The sequence below is a fragment of the Ammodytes marinus genome (assembly GCF_949987685.1).
Source record: "Ammodytes marinus genome assembly, chromosome: 10".
NCBI lineage: Eukaryota > Metazoa > Chordata > Actinopteri > Uranoscopiformes > Ammodytidae > Ammodytes > Ammodytes marinus.
The window spans coordinates 17,505,214-17,515,406 of NC_137214.1; the positions used below are offsets into that span (position 1 = coordinate 17,505,214).

The following is a 10,193-nucleotide window of genomic DNA, read 5'->3' on the forward strand; positions in this document are numbered from 1 at the left end:
GGGTTTGGTACGAATACGTGTATTGTTGCACCCCTACACTGGTGTATTCCCACAGGCCCTGAAAACAGCTGTCATCAAGCCACTCCTAAAAAAGAAAAATCTAGATACATCACTCATGAACAATTATAGGCCGATATCCAACCTACCATTTTTAAGCAAGATCATTGAAAAAGCTGTTCATCATCAACTAAATAACTACTTAGCAATGAATAACTGCTTTGATGTCTTTCAGTCAGGTTTTCGACAACACCACAGCACTGAGACTGCTCTGGTTAAGGTCCTCAATGACATCCACTTAAACACAGACAGTGGCAAAAGCTCTGTATTAGTTTTATTGGATCTCAGTGCTGCGTTCGACACAGTTGACCACAGCATATTGCTAGATCGACTTGCAAACTGGGTTGGACTTTCTGGAACTGTGCTAAACTGGTTTGAATCATACTTAAAGGAAAGAGACTACTATGTGTCAATAGGCAATTTCACATCCGAGCGAACAAATATTACATGCGGGGTCCCCCAAGGTTCCATTCTTGGGCCTCTTCTGTTTAACATATACATGCTACCGCTAGCTCAGATTATGAACAAAAACAAATTATGCTACCATAATTATGCAGACGACACACAAATTTACATAACCATATCACCAGGAGACTATAGTCCGATTCAAGCACTAAGTAAATGCATTGAACAAATCAATGACTGGATGTGCCAAAACTTTCTTCAATTAAACAGCGACAAAACTGAAGTAATTGTCTTTGGTGCCAGGGATGAACAATCAAAAGTCAGCGCACAGCTTAAATCTGTTATGTTAGAAAGCACACACCAAGCTAGAAATCTTGGAGTAGTGATAGATTCCGACTTGAATTTCAAAAAACACATTAAATCAATTACTAAGTCAGCCTACTACCACCTTAAAAATATATCGAGAATTAAAGGGCTAATATCTCAGCAGGACTTAGAAAAACTTGTCCATGCATTTATTTTTAGTAGACTTGACTACTGTAATAGTGTCTTTGCAGGCCTTCCTAAAAAATCAATCAGACAGCTTCAGCTAATTCAGAACGCTGCTGCTCGAGTCCTCACTAGGACCAAAAAAGTAGATCACATTACCCCAGTTCTTAGGTCTTTACACTGGCTTCCTGTCACTCAAAGAATTGATTTTAAAATATTGATGATGGTCTACAAAGCCTTAAATGGTTTAGGGCCAAAATACATTACTGATCTGCTGATACGTTATGAGCCGCCCAGAGCCCTTAGGTCGTCTGGGACAGGTCTTTTAAAAGTCCCCAGAGCTAGGACTAAACAGGGAGAGGCGGCATTCAGCGTTTATGCGCCCAATGTCTGGAACGGACTGCCAGAGAGTCTGAGGTCCGCTGAGACTCTCAGCTCTTTTAAATCGCGTCTCAAAACGTTCTTGTTTCCCTTTTAACCTGTAATTTTTTTTTTTTTTTTTTTTTTTGGTAAAATGTTTTAATTCTTTTATTTAAAATGTTGTATTTTTATCCATGTTTTAAATGTGTTCCTTTTTTTTTTTTTTTTGTATTTGTATTCTTTATTTGATTTTAACCCTGTGAAGCACCTTGAGTGGCCCTGTGCCTGAAATGTGCTCTATAAATAAAATTGCCTTGCCTTGCCTTACAGTATATACATGTCTGTGTCTATATTTATATCAATATAAGTCTCTCTAGAGATACTGTATATCTTTTATCATGTCCACCTATCTGATTGGAGACGCACTTGTTCAAAGCTCCCCAGGTATATTCCAACCACACAACAAAGACTAGATTTGTGAAAGAAAATATTTTGATTCATAAACATTTAAATGGCTGGAAAGTAATTATTTTAGGTACCATACACTCTTTATTTGAAAGTGTTGTATAGTTGGCTCACACATTCAGTTGCAAACATATTCATTTATACAGAAGTTCATTATTCTCTCTTGCACTTCTCCTCATCATTGTGTCTTTTCAAACAGTGCAACACAAAGACTGCTCCAGGGGCCCCAATCACACTGCTTGAATTATCCCCTTTCTATTGGTATCAGCATTTTTACAGCAATCCAGGATAGCCTTCTCTATGGAGCTCTGTTGTGGTTTAACAAGAGCAAGTGAACAGAATGAGCAGTTAAAAAGCTGCTGATGTGTTGGAAGAGCATGACTTCACTCACTGACTGGATCAATAGCAGTTACATGTAATGTGTCCTTGGTTAGCTTCACAAATCAACAGCCCTCTTACAGCACTAGGAGCAGTATGGTGCACATTCTAGGAATAAGACTTTTAATTTGAATTGCTCAACACAAACCTTAAAATCATTCCACTATGTTTGTTGATAAGCCCCCTTTATTTTTTCAATTAAAGCATTCAAATAGAGGACATTTTAAGTACAGTAGAGCTACTTTCTTTTTCCACGATTGATAATTTTAGTTGATACAGCAAAAACGTAAAGATGGAGATGATGTTTCTTTCTTTTCTTTTTTTTCCTCATTTTTTTCTTTCTCTTTACAGGATTTTCTTGGCTTGTTGTGAATGTTCAACAAGTTCATGGTCCAGTTAAGCTGTCAAAGAGATTACCCCCCATGCATTACAGTCAAACATCAGACACTCTTCAGTCAACCCAACATCATACATACCGATATACAGACTAGGGCTGCACTTACATTATCAAATCATCTGTTTTAAAAAAAATTTAAAATGACCATCACAATTTTTCAAAAATCAAATTGATGTATTTAAGCTTCAAGCATGTCTTTTTTTGTCCGACCAACAGTCCAAAACACACCGATATTTGATTTACATTGATCTACTGTGTGTGTATAGAGATCAGAACATTATCATTAAGTATTCCCATTTTGAGAAGTTGAAAAGCTCAAATTTTTAGCGTTTTCTCCTGATAAATGACTTTAAATGGCACTTAATTTTTTGATATTTATCAAATCAATTAATTGAGTAATTGTCTTAGCCAGTACAATTTTTTTTTATCCAACAGCAGAACACACTCATTTACCCAGTGTGTGGTCTCTCAGTTTTGGCCTCTTAATGATACGGCATTCAGCCAATCTGACTGGCTTTACAGTTTAGTAAAATTGGCGTTAACAAAAGCCTTCATAACATTATAATATACTTATCTATCTGCAGCACTTGCTAACATGAGTCAGGCTGGCAAGTCTAAAATAAATAAAAAATAAATAACAATACTTAAATGATACCCAGCCACAAACAAACAGACCTTATTTGGATTGCTATAATAAGAGTGGCTTAATTCTCTCCTAATCAGACACAATTGCTGCATTTGGAGACAGAAAGCCTGCACCTTGCAGGTTTGACTAATTTTAGAGGAATAAGAGGCTCTAATATTGTGACTGATCCATGCAATTACAACTCTTTTAACTGAATAACATTAATTTGCTGAACATAATAATTACCAAGAGCCACAATAGAAGAACTGGATAATGTAAATAAGGGGATCCTTTAATTACTGATAGAATATTGTGTCTATGCTGTTACCTCCACAAACCAGAGTTCTGTTTTTTTTTTATACCATTGTGAAGTAGGATTCACTTTAGCATATACCGTCCTTAGGTGTAATCCATGTAGGTCAAAATCAGTAAAAGATATTTCAACATTCTATAAGCATCATGCAATTAGTAAAGAGTCCTGATATGTGCCACTCCAAGCAGTACAAAACAAATGCTATACAATGTTTGCAAATCAATGTGTGTGTCCTTGTGTGCACGTTTGTTGTAATCTCCTGGTGTCTGCATGGGGACCGAGTTGGAGATCCACAACTGTCTGTGTGACAGGCGACACACAGAGCTGACACTGATAGATGGGGGAAACACAATGACACGCTGGCTTTTCACATACACGAATATTACAGCTGAAGAGTAATCTCTCTTCAGGTGCCTCACCCTGTCTCCTCCTTTATATTCACAGAAAAACAAAAACAACAAACACTCAGTTGTTGCATGTGACAGGAGTAATGATCAAGGGGGCTGAATTCTTGCCGCCGTCATTAACACATGGGCTGAAGAACGGAAAGAGCTTCTCGGTGAAGTGGCATCCGGTAAAAGAGAAGATGCAGGCTCTGGTGTCCACGTCATAGAAGGAAACTTGACCCTCCTTGTAATCAACAAACACGCCAACCTTCTGAGGCCTATCTCTTGGATGGAGGTCGATCGCAGGGCCGGCATTGGCTGTAAACTCATTTCCTTTTCTCAGCCAAACGGTCCAGTATCCATTCTTTGGGCTCAATCGTATATCACCCTTCCTGTTGATGGACTGGTTTGCAACTCCTAAATCCCACTGTGTTTTGCCTTTGACCTGGACCTCATAGTAAAACTTCCCAGAGGAGAAACCCTCCTTTGCAAGGACATTAAGGACATTATCGAACCTCTCTGGTTTATATGGGAGGTTCCTCTTTCTGTCTGCATGCGTGACTTGTTTCCCGTCCGCAGAAACAATGAGAGAAGGGTTTGCTGTGTCAGGATCTAGAGTAACATCCACAGCATGCTGCTGCATTTCTTTCAAGTCGGGATCACACAGCATACGTATTTCTCTTGTCACTGTTGCCTGCAGCTTGGTCAAGGATCCTTGCACAGATAACTGGTGCCTGTTATTAAGAGTCACATCAGACCAGTCTTTGACCTGGGGCGGCGGGGAGATATGAGAAAGGACATTCTCAAGGAATTCGAAGGCGTCGTCGTTGAGTGAAACCTGATCAAGCTGCAAGCTCTTTTGCTTTATTTGCATAATTTCTCCCTCCAGCTCTTTAACGTAGCCTTCTATCTCTTTTTCAGTTTGTTCCTGCTTCGTTTGAATGGCCTGAGTCAGCTCAGCTTGGCTTTTCTTAATGTAGTCCACCACAGCAGTCATCACATGCGTGCTGTTTGACAGCGCCTTCGCTGCATTATTTCTGCTAGCTTCTACTGAGTGTTGAAACTCGTCAATTTTCTGCTGACGCGCCTGGCTCATCTGATCCATGTCTTTCTTTTCTATTTCCAGCTGGGTCTTTCTCAATTGAGCCTCCTCCTCCACACTCACTATCTTATGGGCTCTATGGTCACTGTCTTTACAGGACATGCACAAAAACATTTGATCCACCCTGCAAAACAGCTCCAAAAACTCATCGTGTTTCTTGCAAACCCTGCTCTCCAGGTTCGCAACTGGGTTGATCAGCTTGTGTTTCTTCAAGGCAGCAATTCTCTGATGCGGCTCCAGATGTGTTTCACAATAAGACATGAAACACACTAAGCAGGACTTGAGGGCTGCAAGCTTTGCCCCCTGACAGATATCACAGGGCACATTTCCATTTCCTGCTTTTTCAGCCATACCACAAGGTTTTTCTACATACAATTTCTTGACTTTTGCGGCCATCGGGGCAATGAAAGTGTTAACCCGAAGCATTGGCCTGTTGTAGAATTTCTCTTTACACAGTGGACATTGGATCACAGTATTGTTACTGTCCCAGTAGTCTGTGATGCAGTCAAGACAGAAGTTGTGCCCGCAGGGAATAGACACAGGCTTAGTGTACACATCCAGACAGATGGAACAGAGAAAATTCTCCTCAGCCATTAGACTGTTAGCAGCGGCCATGTCTAGAAAACATATGATGAAACAATGAAGAAAAAGTTAGAGCAGTAAAATGTCTATCCGGAAGTGTTTGTGTTGGTGTTTAAAATAACTGAAATTCAAGATGTAACCGTAAAGAAAAGAAAACATGATCAATTGTAACTTTACCTGGTGTTTGTAGGTTTTTATAAACTTTTCAGGTCTGTCGAGGAGAGTGAAAGCAATACTGCTATTTTTATCTTGTTTTTAGTTTCTCTTTCAGCAGGGACTCTCATGTGCTAGTCCCCTCCCATTTCCTCATCAGACTAGAACATGTTAACCCATTACAGGCTCAATGCACTAGTGACCCAGGTTGAGAGCTTTCCCCCCCTTTTTTCCAATCCCTTAGAGCTTATTTATAAGATATAAAATGTGTCCCCAATTGGATTTCAAAGGCTTGTATGTGGCCATAAGAGCAGCGGTTCCTTTCATGTGTGCATTATTTATATTGTTCTGTGCACTCAGTTTCTTGCGTGCTGTTGTATTCACAATGTTGGTGCTTCAGAAATCCCTTTCATTTACAGTATTATGCGAAAACAAACTGAATGCGATGGCACAACATGCTAAATTCTACATGAGTTTACGTGTGTGCATGCGTGTGCATTTGCATTATATGGGAGTGCCTAGGTGATGGCATCTGCATAATAAACTGTAAAAGCACTCGTTCTGTGCTCTCTCCTCTGAGGAACAGGCTTTCAGCACAATAGCAACCCATGCATCCTCAGAGAGCTTTGTCATAGCTTAAATACTTTGTATTGGTTGCAAGCAGGGTTCTGTGCATTAGCAGCATTCACCTATTTATTTCCTTTTCAAACTTGTGATTTTTTTTGTAGTTGTGCGAGTATATATAAATCTGCTGATGGATTATATTAAGTGATACATTGTATTTAACAGTTATGTGACACAAATTAATTAGTCTCCATGGGTCAGGCAGTTTGGCAAGTCAGATTCACTTGATGTGTGTTTGTTTTGAGTATTTGCATGTGGGTGTTTGCAGTGTGCGTCACATCTGGGTATCTCAGTGCTCCATTATTCAACAGTCGTTTGTTTGTTTGCTGTAGTGTTTACGGTTCAAATGTGAATAGCGAGTGCAGCATCCGTTAATGATGTCATTGACAGACAATATCAAGGCATAATGTAAGGAGAATGGGACTTAGAAGATCCAGTCATATGACACTATAATATATGTGCTCAGTGTTTTGAATTATGAATACACAGTTTATATCCTTTAGAAAAAAAGCTACACCTAGACCCTATCTTCTGAAAATGGCAGGCCATCTCTGATCAGAGGTTTTTTGAGCCACAGCTTATTCATGCACCAGCTCAATGTCTTGGCTACCAAACTACCATAAAACCTTCAAACAACATTTGGCTCATATGGGGGATTCCCTTTGATCCTTGTCTGTGTGGAGCTCCAGTACCCAAGCCTTTCTTCTCCCCCGTAGCATCCGCTGTTAGGTTCGTCGAAAGGATGAGAGGGAGACACGGCTTTTTCTCCACCCTTCCCCCCCCCTCTTTTCACTCTTTCCTTCCTTCAACCAGAGCCTTCTTCCCTCCATCAGCCCTGTTCCCTGACCCACTGGGCTCTCACTTGGAGCTGCTCCTCTCTCCTCTCTTCTTGAATACATGAATTGAAAAGTCTGGTCTCTATAGCACATCCTTCATCCTTGCCCTCAAAGTAGTGCACAAAAGGCTGAACTGTGATTCCATCATAATGGTCATCTTCATCCACACATAATTATTATAAATTATAATTTTTAAGAAAGATAAATCAATGTATATATACTGTAAACTGTATATACAGTATAATAAACAATATATTCGAATACAAAATGATACATTTTCTATATTACTGCATAGTGCACATAAATCAGTTTTATTTTTATTTATTTATTTATATAGCCCAAAATTACAAATAAATTTGTCTCGGTGGACTTTACATTTCATACAATATGATATATGATACAATATGATACAATATGATACAATATGACACCCTGCCCTTACACCCTTAGCTCGGCTGAGAAAAAACTCCCAGTAAAAACCCTTTACCGGGAATAAAAAAAATTGAAGAAATCTCAGGGAGAGTCGACAGAGTAAGGGATCCCTCTCCCAGGACGGACATACTGCAATAGATGTCATAAGTAGAGAAAATCACGAAGGAATTTGATCATTGACCAGGTGATTACATGGTAATACTAAGTAAAGTGCGAATAGTGTGGATGCAGGAAGACTTCAGATGCAGCCAGAGGATCCACACCGTCTCGTCTCCACCAGGGAAAACTAAGGTTTCCATCGCCGGGATTACATCCCACGTCTCCAGGTGGCGCCCTTGACCACTGCACATCATTCGCGTTGATGGTCCAATTCTCAGATAAAACCGGAGGGGGGACCAGATCCACACCGTCTCGTCTCGCACATGACAGTGAAGATGCTTTAATTATTAAAAGTAGCCAAGTTTGACTTAATGCCTTTTATGCTAAATAATTGGGTACATTGTGCATTGCTTGTAATGGGTGGGGCTACTCTAGGCTACTAACACAAATCACACAACACATTAATTGTGTTTGGTTATAATATTTATTTATTTATATTAAACTGCTCCATCTTATGTTTCCCTTTCGTTTAATTTCCATGTCAAACATCTGAACCGCTCAGCTGTTTGGCTCAAGCAGCGGAGACAAAAAAATGAAATCTCCCGATGGCATTGGCTAAAAAGTAACTATAAACAAGCATGAGCGATAGGTTGAAGTATCCACATACTTTTTGCTATTTTATTGTGTTATTTAAATGGTTACAAAACAAACCACACAACTGTAGGAAAGGAGAAATATAACATGCCAGATTTCTTCCGCAGGGCTCTATGTATGGCAGCTGTGCTTTACAGTGTGAGGTAGAACAAAGGAGACTCAGTCACCTTCATCATTCTAGTTTGTTTACTACTTGGTCAGAGCACAGGGTTGTGTTATTCCCAAACCCCAGACACAACAGTTCTGGAGGGAAGATAAATAATTAGTCATGAGATTGAGTTTCTCCCTTCATCCATCAGCCTGGGGAACATGGCTGCCATAGGAGAACTGAAGCCAAATGAGAGTCATTCCCTCCAGTATTTCTGTTCTCCGCTCAGCTTTTTACTTCCCTCTTTGAAATGCTCAAATGCCTGCTAGGACGACTCCGTCTTTGCCAGGTTGTTCATGGATTAAAAGCATTTTTTTGTTAAAACGAGTGCTTTGAGAATCGGAAAGAGGGAGCACAGACCCTACTTTACCTTTTCATAAAAATTGCCTTGCAAAGTAGAAACACTAAACCCTAGCTGCAAGTCAATTCAAAGTACATTTTGTGTAAGGTAATTCATGCCATCAGAATCTTCAACTGAAATATTACATATTTTCTCTACCCAGATCATTTTGTAAATCTCTGTGGGGGGGAACATCCTTAGGCTTTATAAAGTCATATGAGAAGGAATGGTTAAATGTAGGATACTAGCAGTTGAGAGGCTATTTGAAGTGTCAAACCAAAATAGAATGAACACTGAATTCCCATTTGACTGACACTCAAATAAAACTCTTTTGGTAGAGGAATATATTTAGTGTCTGGGGAATGTTTAGTATGATATCAAAGTATGATCCTCAAACCCTTTGAGTACTACTGTACATGTTTTGTGAATTGTATGGGTACTACTCCCCTGCATTGAAATCAAACAGGACATTTTCATGAACACTGAGTGGTGCCTGCAGATTCAGGGGATCAGAAAGCTTATTTCCAACTGTAAAGGTTGTTGAGCTATTTTATCTACACTTTTATTCATTGAACGTGGAGACTGTTGAATTCATATCACTACCTGAGATGGCCCCAAAACACCAGAGGAGTTAGCTTGAATTATTCATTGGTGCAATTTAAATGAAATATTCTTCATGTTACGTAGGTCAAAAACACCTGTGAGTTAACTGTCTTTGGGCCCGAGAAAGCCAAAATACACTGTACATAATATGATTGTTACCCTCGGTGGTGGTAAGACTTATTTCACTCTGTGGTTCTACAACCGTGGGGCAGGCCAGGTCATTCTTGGATAAGAGATTTTAATCTAAATTAATTTTGACTTGTTTAATTAGGATACTGACTGATTGATTACCTCCCAGTAAAAGGTATTGAGGCATTTCATGGGGGGACCAAATAAAAGGTTGCATTCCCTTGACATTTTATGTTGTTGAGATAATTTTGGGTCTGCGTTTAACCATCCACATGCCAGTCGCGCAAAATGGGCTACTGGTCGTCATCTGTATACCCCCACCCCCTGCTCTAGACAATTGTCTGCTCAGTTCACACATGAGGCTCACCAAAACAAAGGATACGGGGGCCGCCAGAGCGAAATCCGGTTAAAAATTTCAGACCGAACTGTATATACAAAATAGGTGAATTCAAAGTCATGGTGCATGTTTTAAAGAGGCTTTAATCAATCAGGACTAAAATGTACAATTATAAGATCAAGTATGATCAGATTTTTATTTATCTTTTACAGTGAAGGAAAGAACGTATTGCCTCAATTCAAATAACTTGCCATGCCACTCTCCTCATGGTGTTTGGTG

General features: G+C 39.6%; 1 protein-coding gene across 1 annotated transcript; it reads right to left on the minus strand.

Moving 5' to 3' along the window:
* Nucleotides 1–1,907: 1,907 nt before the first annotated feature.
* LOC307256154 (E3 ubiquitin-protein ligase TRIM21-like) lies at nucleotides 1,908–5,817 on the minus strand. Its single transcript, XM_080035041.1, has 2 exons — nucleotides 5,737–5,817; nucleotides 1,908–5,594 (listed from the first exon to the last, which is right to left on the minus strand). The coding sequence occupies exon 2, from the start codon at nucleotides 5,590–5,592 to the stop codon at nucleotides 3,955–3,957; it is 1,638 nt and encodes a 545-aa protein (XP_079891167.1). The 5' UTR covers nucleotides 5,593–5,594; nucleotides 5,737–5,817; the 3' UTR covers nucleotides 1,908–3,954.
* Between the last annotated feature and the right edge of the window lie 4,376 nt (nucleotides 5,818–10,193).

Coding starts and splice junctions, on each gene's coding strand:
- LOC307256154 (XM_080035041.1), bottom strand. CDS start 5,592: ATGGCCGCTGCTAACAGTCTAATGGCTGAGGAGAATTTTCTCTGTTCC.